At 42.4% G+C, this 25,056-nt stretch overlaps 1 protein-coding gene and 1 pseudogene across 3 annotated transcripts in view; both read left to right on the forward strand.

Annotated features, from left to right (window-relative positions):
- Nucleotides 1-25,056, forward strand: part of SH3GL2 (SH3 domain containing GRB2 like 2, endophilin A1) — a 194,583-nt gene that overhangs the window by 139,984 nt on the left and 29,543 nt on the right. For all 3 annotated transcript variants that reach the window (XM_070431722.1, XM_070431723.1, XM_070431724.1), the window contains exon 2: nt 17,383-17,451. In XM_070431722.1, the coding sequence (XP_070287823.1) occupies nt 17,383-17,451 (69 nt within the window). The remainder of the gene's footprint in view (nt 1-17,382; nt 17,452-25,056) is intronic.
- Nucleotides 1,739-4,761, forward strand: LOC139020918 (rho GTPase-activating protein 20 pseudogene; annotated as a pseudogene).

The following is a 25,056-nucleotide window of genomic DNA, read 5'->3' on the forward strand; positions in this document are numbered from 1 at the left end:
GGGGTTGACACTCAGCCACTGAGCCATACTGGCTGGGTGATACTTCTCTTTCTCAATTCTCCCTCTACTTTGTGTGTGTGTGTGTGTGTGTGTGTGTGTGTTTCTTGGTCTTTTTTTGTTGGCCTTTTACCTCTGCCTAGATTTTATTTATTAGTGATGTATAAGGTTCCCTCCTTGACCCATAACTGCTCTCTGGTTACATCTTCTCCCTGTGTAATCTCATCTGCTTTTCCAGTTTTATAAATCAGATACATACTGCTGACTCCATAAATCTATCTCTTGCTGTGACCTCTCCCTAAAGGTTCAGATATATATACACACACATATATATATATGTATATATGTGTGCCCTTCCACACATACATATATGTATATATATTCAGTTACCTGTGACATATTTACTTGATCTTCAAACCTAGTGGCTCTGTACCTGAATTATGTCCATTAGTATTCATCCATCTGTTAAAGCCTGAAACCTAGGAGTCATAGAATTCTCTGCTTCACTCCTATATATCAAATCAGTCACAAAGTCCTGTTTATTTTATGTCCTGAATATTTACTGAGTCCATCCTTCCTCTCAGAGTTTGTGGTTTACGCCTTCATCTTCTACCTGGAAGGTTACAGTAATATTCTAATGGGGACCTTTGTCTGTAATCTTGGTTTTTAGAAGCCAGTCTTCATTGTGTAAGTAGATGATTTAAGAATTAATTAGCTTTGATAATCCCCATCTTAATCCTGTTAATGGCTCCCCATCAAGGCCAAGAGACAGTCTAAGATTTTATAGTAAGCCCCTTTGGAAACTATTTTGGAAATTTCTTTAAAAGTTAAATATACATTTACCATAAGACCCAGCGATTCCACTTCTAGATTTCAACCCAAATGAAATGAAAACAGATTGGAGGACGCTTGGCTTAGGGCTGAGTCCTGCCTTCCTACTTTACTGAGTGTTTGCCCTGGCGGGGAGTGGGGGGAAGGGGGTTGGGGAGCTGGGGGGGTAGGGAGGTTGGGGGCTAGAAGTCCAGAGGGAGGGGGAGAGGGTGGGGGAGGGTGGAAGTGATGGTCCTCTGCCTCTTACTGATGAGCCAGTCGCCCACCTGAAAGGAATGCCTGGACAAAACTGACTTACAGAAACTCTTTCAGCTGAGAGTTCAGGCATATCTGCCAGTGAAGCAGGAGACTCTAAGGGGGCAGGCTGGGAGGTCCTCCTCCCTGACAGGTGTGTCTACACCAGAGAGGCCAGGCACAAAGAAGGTGAGGACACTGAGCTGGCAGAGATGCCTCAGGAGGCGGGAGCCGCTATCTCTCCCCCCCTGCCTGCCCCTGCCTCCCCCCCCCGCAACCTTACCACCCAGCACCCAGCACCAGACCCGCTTGCTGGTGCCCTTCCTACCGAACACCCCCACGTGGGGCACATGACCCATCGAGAGGTGGATTTAACGCCAGAGGCTTGTGGGTCCCACATTCTAATTCTAGAACTTCCCTCTTATCCGCCCAGCTACAACGCCACCTCCTAGGTCACCCCCCAGCACCCTTGGTCTTCTCCCCGAACTCTGTACTCTGCGAACTCTCTGTGCGTGAGTCTAATATGCCTGAGCGACCCTGCAGCCTCTGCCCTCCTCTCCATCCACCACAGGGTAGGCAGGCAGCCCGGGGCGGGGCCAAGGTGGGACATCGCCTTTCCCAGCCCTGCAGGCGCTGGACCCCTGGGTCTGCAGAAGTCATCAGGGCTGTGGTATCCCGTGGGGCTCAGCAACCTGCGATGAAGAGAATGAAAGCACTAGTGGGAAGGAGAAGGCGGGCTCCATCTCTTACCCTTGATAACACCCTGCAGAAATGGCCTGCTACCAAGGAGAGGCCTCCTGCTGGTGCGGACACACATGCGTTTCTGTCATCCTTCGTGTGCCCGATAGGGCCCTGCTACTTGATGGCCTGGTAGAACTCAAGAGAGGCCGGCAGAGGTGGGAGTGGCATCTCTTCCTGTTCAATGACCTGTTGGTTGTGGCCAAAATCAAATATAACAACAAATTCAAGAGGAAAAATAAAATAAAACTGAGTGACAGGTGGGCAGCAAGCTGTGTGGATGAAGTGGGAGACGGCAGTACCGATGCCATGAGATCGTTGGTCCTGGGCTGGCCCACAGTGAACCTCGTGGCCACTTTCCGTTCCCACAGCAGAAGGGCAAATGGCTCTCCCTCCTCCAGAGATGCCTCAGTCTAGAGGAGAACTGGCCGAAGAGCATTCCCCTCAAGACCTTCACCAAGGACATTGGGGACTGTGCCTGTTCTAAAACTATAACAGTAAGGAATTCAGGCCTTTCGTCCTCCGGGAGCTCTTCCTCACGGAACAGCTGCCCCGGGAGAGGCAGTGCCAGTTCACCCTGCAGCCCAGCCCCCTGGCTGCTGCCCAGCAGCTGAGCCAGTCAGGTGAGAAGACATTTAAAAGGAGAGGGTGTGGCATAAAGCGGGGTTCTAGCACTCGGCTGGGGAACTTGCCCATGTCACCAGCCTCTCCTATAGCAGGGCAGCTCTTCGGAATGTCTCTGCCAAGTATCTGTGAGAATGACAATCTGCCCCAACCTGTCTCAGATATGCTTTTCATTCTTGATCAAAAAGGACCCCTCACGAAAGGCATCTTCTGACTGTCAGCCAATGTGACATCTCGCAGAGAGCTGAAGGAGAAACTGAATTCTGTAGTCTGTTTTTGTGATAGTATCCGTTTTAAAGGATTTTCTATGCAATATTCCTGGTAGTATTTTCTCATCAGATCTCTGTCATCACTGGCTCTGTGTCATGGATCAAGGAAATGATGAAGAGAAAATAAATACAATTCAAAGGCTGTTAGAGAGCCAATGTTGTTCTCCTACCATACCTTTTTGGGGTCCCACGCAACATTGAGCAACACTCCTCATCCAATCAGATGATGACATTTAATTTAGCGGTGTGTATCACTGCAAGCATTCTTTGGCCTCCTACTTCCTCCAGCCCAGAGCTAGAAAATAAATTTATAAATAAGGATACTCTGCTTATTCAATTTCTGATTGAAAATTGCTGTGGAATATTTGGAGAAGAAACCACTTCCCTCTTTGGAGAGGTTTCTGTGAGATGTGATACTGAGCAGAATGCCTCCCACATCTCCTACAAATGACTGACTTCTGTATGACAGCTTGGAAGGTGAGCAGAATGGGTTGCTGAGGCCCCGGGTAGTGACTTGGTGAAGAACCTCGGTCAGGGGAGCAGAAACATGGACTCTGCCTTGACCCCTAGTGGTGATGACCTTGACCAGCCTGAGGTGGATGCTCTTTTAACCCTGAGCGACTTTGACTTGGACCGTTCTAAACATGAAGACATTCGGCTTCTTGAATCCAAGCCCGTCACCGTATCATACGGTACAGAGAGCCCACACTGCAGGGCCCTGCTGGGCCCCTGTCTGGCATGATCACACCCAGCTGTCTGTCCACAGCTGCAGCAGATGCTCCAGAAAGCCCGAGGCAACACCAGTGCTCGGAGCCCAGCACCAGCGATCTAGATTCAAAGCTTTCCTCTCTCAGCAGGAAAGGCTACGCAAGTCCAGCCCTGATGCGATTCTCTCACAAAAAGACGAGGACCATCTGAAGCAGAATCAGCCCCTCCAGGAAGAGGGTAAGACGTATTTTAAACAGAGTTTAGTTACAGGCACTGATATCAAGAAAAGTGCCACTGATACAAATGCTAAGGAGGAAAGCTTGTTTGGTAATGAAGGAAATCATGTGAAGCTTCTCCCTGAATCCAGGCCAGCGGCCATTTCTGTGGCATCTTGCAGTCACATGTCCTCACGTGATCATCCCAGGAGCCAGCCCTTCGATTCAGTTACATCAGGAGACGCCCTTCCGCGCACACGGATGCCCTCAGGAGTTCAAGGAGGCAGCAGCACTGCACAGAGCCCAACGCTGATGACCAGCCCGGCAAACTGAGCTGTCTTAGGAGGATGTTTTCAAAGTAACAAAAGAAAACTGCGGAGCTGGTCACTTGCATGGAGAGGAGGCTCAGCTAAAACGGCACAAGTCTTTGCAAATGGAAGGGCAAACGCTTCTTAACCAGAGTTCAGTCGTGGGGCCTGAGGTGGGCAAGAGGAGTGCCTCAAAGCAAAACACCAAGAAGACTTTACCCTCAAGATTAAACATTTGCTGGTCCCTCCCAGGCACTTCCCCATCTGGCTCATCAGTGAGCTCCCAGGACTGTGCTTTTGCTCAGATTGCTGCACATTCCGTATCGACACCCACCGAAACTTGCTCTCCAATGGACGCCACTTTTCAGGCTCAAAGCAAGCAGGGAGAACTTTATTCCGACTTCTGTAGTTCCAGCCTCATTTCTGGAATGCCTGGTACCTCCTCCCGGCAGACCAGCAGCTGCCCAGCTTATACAGAAAATGACACTGTAGAAGGTCATTCACAGATGCATCCTGTAACTCTTCACCCAGCGCATGGTGGAGAAATGGTTTGGCCACTTTGAAAAACTGGCCCCTCAAAAGGATAGCAAGTTATCTAGATGAGAGGAAAAGAAAATAGCTTATCGGAAAGAACCCCTGGAGCCACCTCCCCACGCTTCTGGTGTTCCAGAAACCAACTCCCTGTGAGAGAAACAGAAAGACATGCCCCTAGGAAGCCAGCCTCAAGCTTTGTATGAAGTCCCACGAGGAAGGAAAGCATCCCAGGCAGTGCCCTCCTGGTACTCTGCCTTGTGCGAGGTCCTCACCCAGCTCTTTGATTGTGGATGGTGTGTCTAGTGGCATCTTGCAGTCACATGTCCTCATATGATCATCCCAGGAGTCAGATTCAGGGCCTACAGTAGTTAGTGATGCTGGGAATAAGCATTCGACCAAAGACATTTAACCACACGAAGCTGATGTCTAGAAGAACAGAAATTGGGCTAATAATGACATCAAGATAATAATTTTGACTTTTTTTGTATAAAATACCTGGGATAGAGAGCATAAAGATAATCATTGCTAATACTTAGGACAACAAAATGATTCTCTTTATTGAGACCATTTGACAAAATGTTTAGACTAAACAATTGCATCACCTAAGTGTTTGGGAGGCTTTTCCTTGTTAGAGCATGGGGATTGGCCCTGTCGTGTGACCGTAGGGATACTAGCAGAGAGAGAAGGCGTCTTGGCTGTCAGGCCTGCCTTCTTTGCAATCACTGGATTTGGATATCCTCACCTCCAGAAGTTTTTGCATTTATTTGTTCCCAGTGATTCGTGGTTTACAGGTAGTTTATACCCCGTAAGTTTATTTCGTATTCATGTACATTTCTCCTCTCTCACCTTAAAGGTTACACTGGTACATCTCCTGGATTATCGCCTTGCCAATCAATATGAAGGAATACTATTAGAGTCAGGGATGGATATACATCTTCCTTCATTTTAACTTATAAGAAGTTGCTTAGAATCCATTGGGTCCCTCTCGTCCACCATCAGATGGACCTTTCTCCCACAAACTAGCTTATTCCAAATTGTTTTTCTGAGCCACCAGGAAACTTTTGTGTCAGATGCTCTTTCCCTGTTGTCCTAAATGTGGCACTTCTCAGTTATAGGGGGAAAAATAATGTTTTCTGTGAGACATAAGTTTTTCAGTATTAGCTATTAGTGCTACCTAGCCTCTAGGGTACATGGCACTCTTTGCCCTGGGCATTGTATCATTAGCTTGTAGAACTCGTGGGTCCAAAGAACTCCTTCCTGGCCTGGCTATCTCAATCACAGATGTGAAGTAGATGTCAACTTGTAACCAACCACTCCTATAGTTAGACTCCTGAGTGTCCATGTGCATCTTTTGTGGCTTTCAAAGGCCAAAGGGATTCCCATTACCTTTGGGGCACTTCTGTCTGAACCCCAAGTTGTGAATGAAGCCCTCAAGCTTGCAGTGCCTTTCTGGAAGAAATTTCTTCTCTAGTTAACAAAGTAATAGTTCTAATCTCCCCCCTGCCCCCCATATTGATGAATAGAAAATTACCCACTCAATTTGAAGCATAGAAGAAAATAGATGTTGAGGTTCTTAAATAACCATGTCTATGCTCTGTTTTCCCTTAAATACTCCTGTAATACTTAATGTGAATAGTTTTGTTAGTATTGCTGTAAAGTATTACATTGTATGATGTGAAGAATATGTCATTTATTATACTGTTAACCTATATTAGACCAATGCTTTATCTAAAATATTTTCAATTGTATAATATAGCTTGACAAATTATACTACCATAAGTTATGTAATAAATGTGTATTTTTGTACTTGCAAAAAAATAAATAAAACATATGTACACACAGACTTGTATACAAATATTTATTCAAAATTCCCCCGAAACTGGAAGCAATCCAAAGTCCATGGTGAATGAATAAATAAAATGTGGTATAACATGCAAAGGAATACTACTCAGCAATAAAAAAGAACTGAACTACTGATACATGTAACAACATGGATGAAACTCATGTTTTATGCTGAGTGAAGGAACCCAAATATTTAAAACTACCTATTGTATGATTCTATTTATATGCCATATCTAGAGAAGGTAAAACCATAGAGGTGGAAGGCAGGTCAATGGTGGCCTATGGGTAGGAGTCAGCATTGACTAAGAATGGGCTCAGGAAACTTCTTAGGGTGATGGAAGTGTTTAAAACTTAGTCTAGTAATAATTACACAGTTACGTAAATTAATTAAAACTAAAATAAAACACAACCCCCAAAAAACAGAGGTCTTTAGCATGGCATGGAAGGCTCATTACCATTTGATCTCTCCTCTCTCCTGCATCCTCTGTTCTCATCATCCCCTACCTTATGTTCTGATCTATAACAGCACTGAAATAGGTGTAATTTCCAGCATATACTGGTTTTTGTTGCATCTGTTTTATGTCATGTAGTAGCTTTTACCTGAGAAAAAATTCCTTCTGACTTACTTACATGTACTGATTTGAGAATCAGCCAGGCCCAAGACTCTTTCCCCAACCTTGTCTTCTTATCCAAATTGGGTGAAATTGTCCATTCTAGGATCAGATGGGTTGTTTACATATTTTTAGGTACTTACCCCATTATATTAAGTCCTTAATGTAGTCAGTAGTTGGGTGTGTTTTTTAAGCAAAATGATGTTTAAGAAATCAATTTTGCCATAGGTTATTTGATATAAACAAGAGTTAAGTTCCCACGGCATCTCATCAACATTACAGTGAAATTACATTGAACAAAGTAATGTTATTTGAGGACTTGCTGTATATTGAAATGACTTATTTATCCAAATATCCCACCAGACTCTTAAGTTCCCAGAGAGCATGTGCCATGTCTTGTTTGCATATCAAAGTCCTGGTACACAGTAGGCATTCAAGTTGAGTTCTGTTGTATTTATTCTACTTGGTGAATTTAATCTAAAGATGATTTGTCTTTTTTTTTTTAGAATGACATTTGCATAAATATAATCCTAATGTGGGGGAAAGTACCACAGCATTTTTCTTTCAAGAGCTTTGCATGCTATTTCCCCCCTTTCCTAATTTATTATGTGCCTTTTATGTACTATAAATAGCACTCCATCAGGTAGAAATGGTATCAGTTACCATTGGCGGGGAAACAGAACCAGCAGGTTCTGAAGGCAGAATTTCTTCCTCAAGGTAATCTCAGTTTTGTTCTCAATTGAATTCAGTTGATTGGATCTCCTTTACTTACAGCCAACTGATTGTGATGTTGACTACAGTTGCAGAATATCTTCACAATACTACCTCGATTAGTGTTTGATTAAACAACTGGATATTCTAGCCTAGCCAAATTGATATGTCAAATTAACAATCACCAAAATAGATACCAAAATTTTAATTGCAAGTGATTTTAGCACTCTCCTGGTTATCTCAGCACACCTCACCCCTGCCCCATTTTATGGATTAAGAAGCAGAGGCCCAAGGAAGTTTGTGGTTTCAATTCACAAACCAGAAAAGGACTTGCCAGCAGTTTATCTTAACAAATAAATGCCTAGGGCTACTCCCTCTTTGCCTCATTAACTGAGTCATCAAGCCTTAGGTTCTAGGTCATTCATTAACCAGGACTGAAATCTCAAGTGAATTACTGGTACCACTTTTTCTTTTTGCCAGTTCTGTTTTTTTTTTTTTTTCTCAAGGGAATTTATGACTGAGCTTTAAATAGAATTTAAAAAATACTGCATGACATAGTTCTAGCCCTAAGTTATAGGGTCTATTTTTAGGAGACACTGTCTTTTTATATTTTGTTCATTTTCAGTGGCTTATTGCAGTGGAATATGAAAATATATAAAATTCTTCCTATTTCCAGGGTTGGGAAGCTTTATTAAACTATCCCCCCCTTCTGCTCATAAATTACCCCTTATCAGATGAGGAACTAAAGTATTTGGCGAGTCAACAAATAAAGAAATGCTATTTTTTTATTCTGCACATTTTTTATATTTAAAAATCTTTTTCTAGAGACAAAGATAACTTGTAAATGAAACTGTAGGTGAGAGTATTAACTATCTTTCCAGGGAGGGATGGAAATCTACATGATAGCTCCCTAATGAATCCTACCAGTTCCCTTTGTTACCAGTGGAGAGGGGTCTTCATCCCCGCCTTTTGCACTTGGGGGAGGTGTGGGATAAGAATTTCTGGAGGCCCCCACAGGAGGATACGATATTGTAGAAAGCTTTATTTCTGTGGAATTAAATCCATGAGTTTCCAAGGTCCCCACTCCCTCAGTCCCACCATAAAGGAAGTGTGACTGTGGTTTCAATACGGCTAGAATCAGAGTTAGTGTCCAGAATCTCTGTTCCATGTTAGGGCGTAGTCCAGTCCAGCATCAGGGTAGTTTAGTTTGAGTGAAAGGGAGGGAGAGCGATACAGAGAGAGAAACATTGATGTGAGTGAGACACACCAATTGGTTGCCTTCCACACGCACCCAGACCAGGGCTGGGCTTCGAGCCTGCAACCAAGTACATGCCCTTGACCGGAATTGAACCTGGAATCCTTTAGTTTAAGCATGTCAAACTCACGGTTGACAGGCCGAGAATTAAGGCCAACACTGTAACCACTGAGCCAAAGCAGCTAGGGCACAATGATGTCACCTTTGAGGGGGTGATGTAAGTAGCTGCATAGTGTTTGGGAAATTCTCACTTTGGGGACATAGAGTTTAACAAGTTTTGCTTTTAACCCCAATGAACCATACCAGAAACAATTAGAACATCATGTCAATAAATTTCTGCATTTTCTATATAGTTGACTGGAAGCAACATAGGCTGGAAGCTTGGGAAATGGCCAAGTACTTAGCTCATCCAAACCCATTTTAAGATTTTTAGCTCCAGGTATTCAAAGGAAAGCAGTCTTAATCCTATTGAGTTCTTGTTTTTATATTGTAGAAGAGGAACCTTTCTCCTTTTCTTTGATGTACAAATTCTACTTGATAGTAAGAGATCAGAATTAGCTTGATTCAGATAGAGAAAAATGCATTTTTCTCTAAGAAAATTAAAGTTTCTGCATGGGAAAAATAAATAATATATACTTTTGAAATTCACTTTCAAAACATCATGACATTTAAGCATTCCAATTTAATGACAGCTGAGAAAAACTAGTGTGAAACTTATATCTCATGAAGTGAATTCACCCTGCCTTTCACACATGGGAATACCACCATCTGGAAAAACAAGATATACTTGTATTTAGCCAAATACCAAGAAAATACTGCTATGATTTTGATTCCTGTTTCCTTCTGAATATTTGATATGTCATCAAGTATTTTCATTATAAATTTTATATTTTAGTATCTTACTGATGAGTAATGATTAAAGCACCTTCATGAAGAGTCAGAGTATGGGCTTCTTTTATTTATTATCATAGGTGATGCCTGTCTACAAATATTGAGAAAAGAGTATAATGTCCCACAGGGGTAGTTATTATAACTTTTAAAGAGCTTGTGCATTAAATAATGTTCTTTAATTCAATTAAATTACACTTAGATTTTTTTTTGCCAAAGGTAAGAAACCAACTTAAAATTATACCTTTCATGTAAGACCAGTTAAGACATAATATATCCCTTATTTTAATAATGATTTTTTATAGTTTAAAAAGTGCTCTTAAATGCATATTCTAATTTAGTTCTCAAAAATCCGGTGTTAGATGCTGTTGGTTTTCATTTCTTGGGTGAAGAAATTGAGGCACTAACAGGTTATGCATTTTTCCTTTCACACAACTATTGGTGTCAGTGTCAGGGTTAGAATTTCAGGTCTCTTGACTTTTAATCCACTTTTTAAAAAATAAAACTTACCTTGGTTTTTCTCATTGACTTGTCAGTAAGGTTTCATTATATATATATCTACACTAATAAAAGAGAAACATGGTAATTAGCGTACGACCGCTACCCTTCCCATTGGCTAATCAGCATATCCTTATGCAAATTAACTGTCAGCCAAGATGGCGGCCGGCTTTAGGCTTGGGGCGGTGAGGAGCCAGCCAGCGATCTTCCTCGGTGGGGGCGGCTTTAGGCTTGGGCCGGGGAGGAGCCAGCCAGCGATCTTCCACGGCGGCTGCGGCAGCGGCGGCGGCGGCGGCGGCGAGCTGGGGGTGCCCTGGCCCAGGCCTAAAACCTCGGCCTGAGGCTTTAGGCCTGGGTCAGGGAGCAGCCAGCCAGCGATCGGCTGCGGCGGGAGCTGGGGGTGCCCCGGCCAGCGATCCTCCGCGGTGGGGGCGGCTTTAGGCTTGGGGCGGTGAGGAGCCAGCCAGCGATCAGCTGCGGCGGGAGCTGGGGGTGCCCCAGCCCAGGCCTAAAGCCTCGAGCAGAGGCTTTAGGCTTGGGCCGGGGAGGAGCCAGCCAGCGATCTTCCATGGCGGCAGTGGCGATGGCGGCGGCGGCGAGCTGGGGGTGCCCTGGCCCAGGCCTAAAACCTCGGCCTGGGGCTTTAGGCCTGGGTCAGGGAGCAGCCAGCCAGCGATCAGCTGCGGCGGGAGCTGGGGGTGCCCCGGCCCAGGCCTAAAGCCTGGAGCAGAGGCTTTAGGCTTGGGCCGGGGAGGAGCCAGCCAGCGATCTTCCGCGGCGGGGAGATGCCCAGGCCTAAAACCTCAGCCTGAGGCTTTAGGCCTGTGTCAGGGAGGAGCCAGCCAGGGATCGTTGATGGCTGGGGTGGCGGGGACTTGGGGGTGCCCCGGCCCAGGCCTAATGCCTGGGCCAGAGGCTTTAGGCCTGGGCCGGGGAGGAGCCAGCCAGTGATCCTTGATGGTGGTGGTGGCCCGAACCCGGGCGCAGCCAGCCAGCGATCCTTGATGGCCACGGTGGCTTGGAGCTGAGGGTGCCCTGGCCCAGGGCTAATGACTCGCCAGAGGCGTTAGGCCTGGGCAGGGGCCAAACCAGCAATTGGTGTGAACTACAGAGGAAACACCTTTTCTGACCTCTGATTAGTTAAGCTCTCTGTATGCCACTGGTTATATTCTTAGTAACTTGGGTAATAAGAGTCCAAAAAGTGATCTAGGGTTTTTTTTACCACACTCCTGGAGAAAAAAATGAAGGTCTGCTGCTGGAGGGTTAAGAAATGTCATATCCTGTCCTAGCCAGTTTGGCTCAGTGGATAATGCCTCGGCCTGCCCAACGCAGATTCTGGGTTCAATTCTGACCAAGGGCATGTACCTAGGTTGCACGTTCCTCTCTGGCTCCGGCCCAGGTCAGGGCTCATGCAGGAGGCAACCAATCAAAGTGTTCCTCTCACTTTGATGTTTCTCTCTGTCTTTCCCTTTCTTTTCCACATTCTCTAAAAATCAATGGAAACATATCCCCAGGTGAGGATAAAGAAAGAAATGTCATATCCTATGAAAGACACTTCTTGAAAATGCCTAAAGAAAGTTGTCATTTTTTCATGGTAAAGGGACTGGAGTCCGTGTTGATGAAAACACCTTGGTGGCTGCGGTGACTGGCAGTGGCTGCAGCAGCGGGGTGATGGGGCTGTTGCCTTCCCCTGATCAGCCCGGTCGCCTTCCACAAAGGGAGGCCAGACTGTGGCTTAGGCCCGCTCCCCAAGGGGAGCAGGGAGCAGGTAGTAGGACATCCCCTAGGGCTCCCAGTACGTGATAGGGGGCAAGCTGGGCTGAGGAAACCCCCTCCCCAGTGCACAAATTTTTGTGCACCGGGCCCCTAGTATATATATATATATAATTTGGGGGATGGTTCCATGGAGCATATTGGCAGGATAATATATGAGTTCTACTTTCTGCTCTTAACAGACTAGCTATGCTTTACTTACGGAATGTTAAATAATACATCAAATATGATTAAATAATACAGTATTTGATAAAATAATTTTTGATTATTTTTAAAAAGCACTTTGGAAAAGTATTATATTTACTTTCTGTCATATGTGTGTGGGTACATATGCACACACAAACATGTTTGCCCACATGTGTGTGTTTACATACACACATATGTGCATTTATATATAAACTAAAATACATATATATTTAGAACCATGATTAATGTGAAGAATGTGTGTCATTACTCTTAATTGTAATTATGCTAAAAGTAATTTGGTGAATGAATGTGGAATGGTTACAGTTGAGAGAGAATTTTCTTTAACTTTAGCTATACTTCAAATAAAATATCAGGTATCATAGCTTATTGAATTTTTAATTTTGCCTGTTGCTGGTGGAGAAAAAGATAATTACACTTTAGAGAGGAGAGTAAACTCTCAGGAGACACAGAACCTGTGCTAACTCATAGTTAAGGGTCTTCCTTTAATTTATGGGTAATTTTTGGTCTTAGAATAATTCACTGAGATTTTTTTCCCCAACTGAATTGAGTGTCTGCCCTGCAAGCACTATGTTTGGTGATGTCCTCTCAGAAGTTTTCCAACAGAGAAGTCTGTGATATGATTGCCTCCATTAACATATTATAATTCAAATGAACAAGGGTCCTCAGCAATTTTACTCAGGTGGCAAGTTCCAGGTAGTCCAAGAGATGATGTGTCTCATTACGAGTGCAAAGGAAGTCTGATCACTTCCAGCGAGAGTATGTGTTCAGGTCATGGAAAAGATGAAATCTGGGTCAGCATTTTAAATAATTGGTAGGATTTGGGAAAAAAAGGGGGGGGGGGAGTAGATCCAGGTCCAAGGCTGAGGGAATAAACACATTTGGTGGATGGTGAGGAAACCTGACTGTGGACGCAAACAAAGCTGGACAAGGAGGTAAATAACTTTGCAGGTTTTAGGGTCTGAATTTGGTGTTAAGTCTGTTGAATTTTACTGATGATGTGATTTTCAAGGAGACCTTTATGAGAGGCAGTTGAAGAAATAGTAGTTGGCCCTTCAGTATTTAATACACGGAATGCAATTCGGAGAAGAATCAGAGCTGTACCTAGAGGATGCAGTGTCTTTTGCCTAGACTGATGGTTACTGCGGGGGAGGCTGAGTCATTGTGGGAAGCAGTGCAGTATCATTTGAGCTGAGAACAGTGGTCAATTATTTAAGCTGTTGCTTGCTGCTGGCTCCCTCTGACATCTTTCTCATTTGGTATATAGAGAAAAATAGCATGCGACCATACTGCTGCAGACTCAGAATTAAGACTTTTCATTTAAAACACGAGTTGATTGTATTACTTATATTTTTCTTTTTAAGTTGTGCCTTTTCAAAGACCATCCTAAAGTGAAGCGATCAGCCTCACTTTATGCCTCCTCTCAGTCATCTTAACAAATATTTACACAAGTGCATTGTGGTTCAGTCTATAGATCTTCCTGAGTACCTGTTGTGAGGAATACAATGAAGACTGAGAGAGAGGAAGGTGGGATTTGGAGTTTAGTTGGAATACAGAGTACATGGAGAGTGGAAGAGAAGATGGGATTAGAAGCATAAGCTCTCAGTGTTGTGCTAAGTGGATATTTGAATAGAGGAATTTTTTAGATGATACAGGGGGCATATTACAGTTCATTTGTACTTTTTAGCTTCAAATAACTTGATGATTTTCATTTAAACAGGGATACATTTTTCAACACATTAGCCAAAGTGTTCTGAACAGCAGCAGAAAATACTCAATACTGTGAAATTTTGGTTTCAGGAATCACCTCACTGGAAAATAGGGAAAAACTATTGTTAAATAAATGGCACTGGGTAAGGAAAGCAAAACTCATTTTGGCCAGCTGGTCTCAGGGAGCTTGTACTCCTTACCTTGATGCCTATACGTGGAAGTTTTAATAATGTTATTTAAGGAGCAGGAGGAGAAAACATTTGGCATACTCTTAAGGAATGTGACAGTTGTTATTTAGCCCATTGTTTAATTCAATGCCTTGATATATTTAGATCCTTTGTGACTTGTAAAGGCAGTAGCCTGTGTAGATGTCATGTTGAATACTCTTATTTCCCCAAGAATCTAATTAGATAAGAATTTTTTTATATCAACCAGCCAAGCAAGTTAGTACCAGTATCTGTTAGCCTCTTTCACTGTTTGCTGAACTGTTTCTCTCAGAGCAGGTCAAATGTCAGCTTTTGTTAAGAAGAGAAAGATATTTATAGTCTCATTCTCCACCCCCCCCCCCCAACACACACAGAGTACTTAAATCAAATAGTTAAAGCCAGTAGAATTGGCTTCAGTGTGAATTGCCAGGACTAGTTCTAAATTATTAATGGGCAAAATAATCCAATTTGGTATCCTGTTTGATACAGTGAGCCAGCAACTGTGCTTCTAACCTGTTGATGAATGAAAAAAGTGGGGAAATTAAAATCACTCTCAGTTGAGTGATATGGGATTGAAATTGTGATATACCCCTCGTGGTTTTGCTGAGAGCCATATTTTATTTCCTAGAGATGGGTAAAATGTGATTAACCCAATGTTAACAGGATTCTTTAATGTTACTACAAATAGAGACATTTTTCAGCTATGTGTTTTTTGTGACATTTTTGCAAATTAAAATTAAGTCTCATATGTCATAGCAGGGGTCTACATCTATAGTGATCCATAGAGGATCATTAAAATGGGTCTTTAGGATGTGGTGAGTTCCCTTACATTGGAGCCAGTCAGGTAGATCTGAGAGACAGTTAATTTGGGGTTGTGTAGCATATATTTCTTTATTGTGTAGGATTTTAATTAGATTAGTTTCCCAGCCCAAATTTAACTAAAAAACCACATACTTCAAGAATAAAACATAAGAGGACTCGCAGTGTGAGCTAAAACAGTCATCACTGAGCAAAGTGAAAGGAAGGGAACCAGTATAAAAAAATCACAGTAAAAATGTATTTGGTGATAGGGAAAATGTGATAATTTCTAAGGCCCCTTTGATTTCTGAGTTTCTATAACTAAAACCTAAGTATGCAGGTCAAGTCACTGGCAACCAGACTCTCACTCAGAGGTTTTAAGCTGAATACTATGGCCTCCCCAGCCCCAATTCTGGTTTGGTAAACATCTTTAAGAAAGCAGGCAAATAAGTTGATTGCTGGGCCAGGTCAAAGTTGGTGCTGGCTTTAGATTTGGTTGTAATAATGCCAGATGAAGTCTGGGTCTGTGTGCATCCTATTGAAATACTTCATAGTCAGCACCACTCAGGACACAGGTTAAGTGAGAAAGTAATGTCAAGGACCAAGGGTTAACACGGTAGTGAGTCTACTTCTGTCCATCTGAATCTAATGGAACTTTGGTCAGAGAAGGCCAGTACCATGGACAGCTCTTCAAAGTGGTGGTGTGACTGCAGAGCCCAGGGTTTAGCTTGGGAAAATTGCATTCAGGTCCTGGATCCACCTCTTCCTAGATAAAGGTCAGTACTATGGCTAGACAATGCAATTTATGCAATTCTCAGTTTAATCATCTGAAACATAGCAATAATACCTGTTTTTCATAGTTCTTGTGTTACACAGATGATAAATTACAAGTATATCAGCTATACAAATTAAAGATGTTAATATTGTTTCAACCTTTCACTTTTCATCACTGACCTTTATTCACATGTCTTATGAAAATTGCTAGATTCTTCTCAAGGTATGAAATAAGAAATAAATAAATGGCTAAGAGAGACCAGGGTACTGTAAGCAGATATACACTTGATTGGTGAGAGAAGGGAACTAGGATATACTGCATATCTCGTAGGTTCTGACACATATCCTTATATTTATTATGCCATTTAATTTTCATAACAATTCTGTGTATTTAGCAAAAAGTAGAGGAACCAGTCAATACTATGGCCTCCCCTCACAGCATATTCTTTTTATTACTGCTGCCGGGATGAAATGAATCGTATCTGCTATACAGGGCCAAAGTAGTGGTAGAATTCAGACTCTTAATTTCTCCAAGAGTGATCTCTTCTAAAGGAATTAAAGACAGAGAAAGAAAAGGTAATGAATACACCTCAGCCCCCAACAAGGTAATATCAGAACTTCCATAGCCAAGAGACAGGACCATGCATCCAGGAGCCCTTTTAGAATGAAGTTAACCAAACTCACTGGAATTCACAGATTGTTACTGAGGTTGCTGTAGGTCTGGTCATGGTGGGAATCCTTGCAAAAACCCTCAACCAGTGGCTATTAAAGGAAATGAGAAATCATACTTTGATATCTGTGCATGATAACTCTTGTATAGTAATGTCTTATTGAAAAGGGCCTAAATACCTTTACAGTTAGAGGAATGGAAATTTTGTGTCATTAGCACTTGATATCCATGCCTTTGATGAAACCAAAGCAATTTTCTTGTGGTTCCCTAATAAATTTTTATTAGACTCAATTTGAATCTATTTCACAATAGATAGGGCATCCAATTTTTTTATGAACATGAATTCTACATTTAGAAAATGACCATTTGCTTGGGTAAATAGATGAGTATACAATGTATGATCATGGGAATTCATCGAGGGGTACAGAAATGCCCTTAATCATCTTTTCATATAGTTTATCTTACATATATAAGAATATAGACAGCTACAGGGAGCATTATAAGATTACTGTGCAAGTCATTTTACCTGAAGATCAGCTGGTCTTTTTTCTCTCCAGTTTGATAGATGTTTGTGATTTGCTGTTCAATAGCCCTTGAGGAATAAGTTGAAGAAGTAGTAATTTTCTACCTAGGGTTGCATTTTAGATCCATTATCAGAGGGAGAGGATTACTATATGGTGCTGTTGTCCCTCAGAACTTTCAAAAGGAAAATGTTACTGACTAGATAGTTATATAATGATTTATATAATAGAAAGAGCAGTGGGGTTGAAATCAGAAGATACAAGAGTATTTGAATTATTTTTTCAAATCTTATCAGGTAAATTATTTAAACCCGCTGAGCCACAGTGAAAATGGGACTGCCTGCCTATGTCACAAAATGGTTGTGAGATTATACTAGATGATATTTGTGAAAGTGCATAAAACTTGTAAGAGAGATTTTTTTAAGGAAAATTTATAATAATTCTTTTTGGTTATTTTCCACAGAAAGTGAGTGAGAAGGTTGGAGGAGCTGAAGGAACCAAGCTAGATCATGACTTCAAGGAGATGGAGAGGGTAAGTCTTCACCACACAAAACTCCCTTTGTTACAAAACTGCCCAGCATCCTAAGAGGAGAAGGGAGAAAGGAAGGGGGAAATGTCCTCCACTGGTACCTGGGAATACATTTTGTTATTCTTGAAAATTCTCTCTTTTTTTAGTGTCTTATTTTAAAACAGAAAATGTGAAGTATCCTGTCATCCCTTTGTACTATCCCAAGAATAGAATGTCAGTGAAGGTGAAATTCCATCATGTGCTTTTCCTTGTGGATTGTATCATCACTTTTCCAGATAGGGACCACGTGGAGCTGGCATTGAAATGTGGGGAGGAGGGAAAAAAGAGAAGGTGGGGAAATGGTGCCTTAAATGTTTTGGGGAGAAATTCAGTCACTTTCTGGCTTCAGAAGACATTCCCTACAGGACCGTGCCAGCCATAGGAGCAGGATGATGTGGGGAGAAGGCCATGGTGGGGCCCATCCCACCCTGACTCTCCCTCCTCTTCCGCTGCTGGTTGCACAAGTCAGGTTATTGCTTGGAGCCTCTATGTTTTTATAAATATAAGAAGAGAATATGAATCACTTTTTGAGGGACTTTTATTAAGGGTGAAAAATAGTGTAAATCCTTTAGCGTTCTGCCTAAAAGTCGGTTCTCAATAAGTAAACCTAGAGGTGAACAGAATATCCCATTTCCTTTTTCTTGTGACATATTGCCATGGTTTCTCTTTTTCTTTTCTTTCACTTTGAGACTGTTTTTAGCAAGTGATACTTAGGCTTATGGTGAAGAGTGTGTATCGCTCTGTGCAAAGAATTATTTTAGGTGTTTAAATCGCATATGGGCAAAGGACTTGGGAATACAAACCCTGTCCTTGAACAGAGAGGATGTCAAAAGCCTGTGATGCCTAGAAATCATATTTTTACTTAGTCCATTTGAGTTCCAGTAGGCTGCCTCAATTTTGCTATTTTTGCTCTTTGTGGGAAGAGTCCAACAAAGACAATGTCTGGATAGTCTCTGCCTCATGTTTTTTCAGTTTTTCTTCTGATGAGTTCATTGATGCATTTAACAAATTCTTGTTTTGTGCCTCCTGTAAGCCAGGCGTGGAAGGTATGGCTGTGAACAGGATAGACAAGGTTCCTGACTGCATGGAGTTCTTAGTCTAGTGCGAAAGGAAGACTATGGACAAATACCAACCAGCGTGGCAAGGGGAACGAGACATGGCACTAGGGAAGCTTAAAAGAGAGGAAACTCACCCACACAGAGAAGACTTTCCTGTTTAAGTGAAGATGCGGGGGATGAGTGAGAGTTAGAAGAGCCTAGTGTGTTCTGGTGCAGGGAACAACATATAAGAGAGAATAGGACACGTTTGAGTTCCTGAAAAAAAGATGAGTTGTCTCGTAAAATGAGACTCTAGTATTTACTCAGCTGATCATTCTAAGTTCTTGAGATGGACGTCACTGATAGGATAGGGACCCACGAGAGAGGAGATTTAATATGAGTCCTCAGTCCCAACCAGGAATCTAGGAATCCAGCCTGTTATGCCAAATGCCTAACAGCCAGTCGCCCCCACTGGATTGAAGCTGGCATAGGTCCCCATTTCTCATCCCTGGACAGTTCTGAATGCCACCTGGTCATCAACCAGAGCTGGTAGCCATGGCTGTTCATAGTTCTGAAACAGTATTCTACCTATTCTTCTCCTACAGCATCTGAATCTCCAGACACTGACACACCTGCTCAGAATGACTTGAGTCTGACTTCACCCCCTGTAATATTTGAGTTCTACGCTCATTATGAGCAGCCATGCAAGTCTGTTCCTTTGCACCAACCTCTGTCTACATCTGATCTTCCTTAGTCCTCCCTTATCCTTTGATGTCTCCCTCCACCCTCACCCTGGAGGGAATTTACAGTATGTCACCTGGCCAGTGCCATGTCATTGATGACAGATTAGGCAGGTGTTTAGGAATTTAGAGCTAAGGAGTCAGAATTTGAGTTCTGCCTTCATCTGCCAGGGTGAAGGTTTGCTGACAACTAATTTTTGTTTCTTAAATTATAGTAAACAGAATAAGAAATTTGTAGAACAGAGTAGAGTTTATTACCCAACAACTAATTGAGGTTTTGAATCCATTCTAATCTTGCAAACTAATTGAAATAAAAGAGTATTTTGCAAGTATTTTATGTCAGGCAAAGACCCAGACATCCCTCGAGTCTGAAGATAACGTTTATTTCTCCTATTTTCTAGAAAAATAATGAGTTTCTGGAGGTTTATTTCAAAATCTAGATATTCCTACAGTAAAGTAAACACTTAGTAATCATTTGAAGAACACCCCTGTGGTTTTGTGTTTGGCTTTATATCTATGTAAATTGGGAGATTTAGATTTCAGTGCAGTGTGGAAATTTGTTTTATTCCATTTTATTTCACACATCTGTTGTCTATCAGTGGCTCTATTGAAAATTTTATACTTTTTACCCAAGCTAAATTTGCAATAACAGTAAAGATTTCTGTGGTAATTAGAAAGCACATACTTTGGATTTAGAATATCAAATATTTTATCTCCTGTTAATATGTTTATTACTCACAAAAGTGTTTTAGCTCAATATTCCCAAGGCTACAGAAGAATCATCCTTTTACAGTTGGCTTTCTGATCATAAGGATGTGGAGTAGAGAGAGCTTGTTCAGCTGTATTCTCAGAGGTGCAATTAAACAACAGAATGAAATAAATTAGAGGTTTGCATCAAGCAGCACTACCGGGAGAGAAAAGTGGGGATTCCTAGAAGTTGTTTCTCTAATCAGCCACCGCAGCCACTTTTCTGCTAAGATGCAGTGAAATTACCATTTGTGTCTGTCAGTCCCTGCAGCGTCCCCTCCCACAGCTGATTGGGTGAATTCCTGCCACTGTCTCTGCAGGAACCCTGCCCGGAACCCTTTTTCGCCTCCACTTAAGTGCCTTGCACCAAATTGTTTCTGTGTTCACTTTAAATGGCATCTGTTGCTTACCAGCTTCATTAAACACAAACAAAATTTCTTCTGTGGCACAGATATTGTGTGTGAAGAGCTGCAGACTTTTTGTCAAGTGGAAGTTCTAGAATTTGAGAGACCTCTTGTTCCTTCTCAAATTTCCACCAGTAGCCACAGTAATTCTGCATTTGTGTGTGTATACTTATGTTCATTAATTCACGAGGAATATCTGTAAATGCTAGGCATTGTGCTGGACACCAGGAATACAAAGACAGTTAAGGCACAGTTCCTACCTTCTAGGAGTTTCCAGTTCTGATGGAAGAAGTTGGCACATGAATCAGTGGCATGCAGGGCATAGTGCTTGGTGTCCTGGGGTGATGCCCAGGGAAGGCCAGATAGGTCAGTGGGAGCTTCCTAGAGGAGAGAGCACCTGAGCTAATCCTGGAGTTCCTCATGGCCCTGCACATATGGGTAATGCAGCAGTGCAAGCCAAGGGTGATAGTGTCTCGCTTTGCAGTCTGAAAAGCATGCTGGGAAATCCCTTCTGTTGAAACCGGAGGAGCATTAGGGTTAGAAATGTAATTATAGACCATTGTAATAAGAAAAGAATTCTTATTAAGGGGCAGCCTCAAGTTGAAAGAAAAACAGGATGTTGAGAAAGAAAAGAAAGAATGCCATTCCAGAGGAGAGCGAGGAAGAGTGGGTTTTTTGCAGAGTGGGGTGTGGGGAAAGGCTGATAGGAGGTCCATAGTCATTATCTTCATACATTTTATTAGTCATTGGGTGGGGAAAGGTTAGATCCTATCCAACCTTAAGTGATAGAACTACCCATTGATGGTAGAAACTGTGGGGAGATAGAGTCAAGCTCAACATAAGAAAGAACTTTCGACTGTCGGAGCTGTTTAAAAAAAGAGAGAGAGACTGAATTTCCCATCACTGCCCATGTTTAAACAGAGGCTAAAACCCACAGTTCTCAGCTGCAATGTGAAACACACTGAGTATCATCTCTTTCGAGTCTTGTGGCAAGTAACTTGTTACTAATGATGCCACTTTTTAATAACATCACTCTAACTTGAATTTTAGTGATTTATCTCAAATGGGAGAGAAAAGAGTAAAGTCCCAACCAGCACACGAAGACTGACACATATCCCTGGTGCACCCATGGACGTCTGTCATGCCCATGACTTTGTCATAGGTGTGGTGATAAAAGAGGTCATGTGGATTTCTGCACTAAGATACTCACTTACTGGTGAAGAATTGTAAGATGGGAGAGAGTCCCCAATAAGATATCTTTTTGCTTATCCTGAAATTTAGGGGAGACACATTTCTTCTCAGTTATGTTTTCAAATATATTTCCAAGCTAATATTCATTAAAGGTAATGCCCCAAAAGATTAGCAAGAGCCCTTTCTGATGTGGCTCAGTAGGTTGGGCGTCATTCCATGCACCAGAAGATTAGCAAGAAAATGCCTTGGGGCACTCTCAGCCAAATGACTCATTTATCTTTGTTTTTCAACACCCTGTTGGTTAATCAGACTTTCTGAATACATATGATGACTGCCGAATGGCAGGGGTACACGGACTCTTCAGATCAGTAGGGGACTATTGAACATTGTATCGGACCAGCCTGCATCTGGCTGCCAGAGAAACTTCTGCAGGAAGCTGCTTCATCATGTCTCTCTGGTTTCAGTAGGTGTCCGTATTCAGGGTTCTCGTTGCTTTACGCGAGCGTGTGTGTGCGTTCTTAATATGTCTATTCTCTTAACCTCGGTGATAGAAAATTAAGAATTTGAAAAGGTTTTAGTTTTCCATTTGACATTTCAACGTTTTCATTTTGGACAGCCGTTGTGAGTTACCCCCTGTCCAAGTGGGTGCCGACTCATCTGTTTATTACTGATCATTAAATCCACACACTGTGCTCCATTTTCAGGTGTGTATTTTTTTCTTCAGCTCTGTTCGTGTGTCCCTGTGACCGCATCTGGTGTAAGGCAGTATCTGATGGAATGAAGTTGTATGTTCCAGTCCTTTTGTAGCTCCACAGAGAGTGCTGTGTTCATGTGGATGATATTCAGATGCCTCAAAACAATAACCCCATTCTAGTCAATTCAGTGCCTTTCAGTCCTCTTGTATCTTGTCTCTAAAGACTGAGGCAGCTGGCGAAATGACCAGCCTCATTCACAGATCAGCATGACATACCTTAGTGAAATGAGAACCTCAGCATAGGGATTGGCACACTTTCTCTATAAGTATATTAGGCTTTGTGGGCCACAGGGCCTCTGTGGTCTCTATTGTAACTCCTCACTTTTGCTGTTAAAGAGTAAAAGCAACTATTGATGCTGTCTAAACAATGATGTAGCTATGTTCCAATACAATTAATCTAAGAACACTGGAATTTTTTTTTTTTTTTTTTTTTTTTTAAATATATTTTATTGATTTTTTACAGAGAGGAAGGGAGAGAGATAGAGAGTTAGAAACATCGATTAGCTGCCTCCTGCACATCTCCTCCTGGGGATGTGCCCGCAAGCCAGGTACATGCCCTTGACCGGAATCGAACCCGGAACCTTTCAGTCCGCAGGCCGACGCTCTATCCACTGAGCCAAACCGGTTCGGCAAGAACACTGGAATTTAAATTTCACATAATTATTATGTGCACTGAAAGAAGAGCCTTCTTTTGAATTTTCCCAACCATTTAAAAATGTACCAAAGAACTTATATACGCATATGCATAACCCATGGGCACAGACAATAGTGTGGTAGGCTTGGGAGGGCCAGATGCAGAGTGGAGGGGGTCAATGGGGGGGAGGACATCTGTAATACTTTCAACAATACAGATGAATGTTAAAAAACAAAAATGTAAAAGTAGGTACTATCCTGGTTTTTGCCTGCTGGCCAGTGTGCCAACCCTTGCCTTAGCTGAGGAAGAAAAATGTTAACAGTGAGTAAAGAGGTTTAGAGAGCTATTTTTCTCGCTACCCAACATTGTAAAGTATAAGACTGCACAGTGGAGGAAGACATTTCTGACTCTGAAGTACAGTAGACCCTTGAACACACAGTTTTGAACTGCACGGGCCCACTTATATGCAGACTTCTTTCAATAAAACCCTGCACTGTCTCAATCCATGGTTGGGAGTTTGAGGATGCGGAGGGCTGACTGTATGCTTTGATTTATGTCATTTCATATAGGGGACTTGTGCGCCCAGGGATTTTGGTAAATGTGGGATTTGGGGGGGGGGGGGGTCCAGGAAAACCAATTCTTCGTGGATACCAAGGAATAAGTTAAGTTTGGGGGGAGTCAAAAGTTATATGCGGATTTTGACTGCATGGGGGATTGGTACCCCTAACCCCTACGTTGATTAAGGGTCAACTGTATGGACATTTGCTAAAATGTTGGTATTGAGAAAGTTGAAGGAAAAGACCAGAAGAATATATGCCTACGCTTTTACCTTCAGGGGGAAAATTATTTTATGTAGAGTTTTTATTTCCTGTATTCAGGGTGTCCCCAAAAAATGTACATTTTAGCAGCTGATAGCTCAATTTTGACAATGAAATCTACTTCAATAAACACTGCCTTTATAATTATTTAAAGTGTGTATACATTTTTTTGGGACTCCCTATATGTTTAGAGTTCACTTTTTCTAAACAGCCTTCCCTAATGGCTTCCTACCCCTATCCAGACAAGATTAGTTACAGAAATGGAGGCTCGGGGGCTCATTAGAATAGAAGTTGTCATTGAGGACTCATCCAAACTTACTTTCAAGTAATGGGAGACTTTGGGCCTTGAGGAAAGCATTAGCCATGTGTCATCAGTTCAAAGTTAAACTCTGCTGCTCTCAACTGGGAAAATCTCTTGCCAGTTATAATAAATTACTTAAGTGGAAATCTTAGTTCGTGTGAATTACACCAGGCCCGTTAACAAGAGGATATGTGCTGGACATTGCCAAATTAGGTTTATAAATAGCTCTCCTAGCAAGTGCCTAACAAGGCACATTCACTGTTCTCCCAGGGTAATGGCCCTCAGCCTGTCCCCGGCTGTCACAGTGTGGCTTAGTTTAGCGAAAGGAGTCCTGACCTTGTTAGTGGGGACAGAGACGAAAAGAAGGTAGAAATTGGCCAGCCTCCTTCCTGCAGGTGGTCACTGGACAGTTCTGTTCCTCTAGCACTCTTTCTTAGAAACCCTCGGACCCGGGACCTTCAGGACTGCTTTCTCCCCATCAAGGCCACACCAGTCCTGTGACCTCAGGGAGTTCATTTCCCTTGTCTAGGTCCAGACTTGCATATTTAGGAAGTTAAGGCTTGGAGTAGATTCTGCACTCGTCTCTTCCCCCTGTGTTTATGAACTCTGTCTAGTGATTATCTGTCAGAATAAAATCAAAAGGGAGAGCCTAGTGAATGATTTGCTAAGAGCTGTGTCCTGTTTGGGGTATGTCCTGATCATGCTGTATACAAATAATTGTATTGGATATAGTTGTTTTCAGAGTTGGATTTCAAGTGAATGTTTTTTTGCACTGTTATCAAAAAGGTTGAGCTACAGCCTGTACTATAGTGATGTCTAGTTTAGGTAACTAGGAGTCTGCCTCATTGGGCACAAAGTCTGTAAAGATCTGGGTTGGTGTGGGCTCCTGCCTGGGAGATTTCTGTTAAGTCACAGGGGACGCTGAGGTTGGTTCTATTCCTGT

Source organism: Myotis yumanensis, unplaced genomic scaffold, assembly GCF_028538775.1.
Source record: "Myotis yumanensis isolate MYYU_CA2020_CCGP unplaced genomic scaffold, mMyoYum1.0.hap1 SCAF_12, whole genome shotgun sequence".
NCBI lineage: Eukaryota > Metazoa > Chordata > Mammalia > Chiroptera > Vespertilionidae > Myotis > Myotis yumanensis.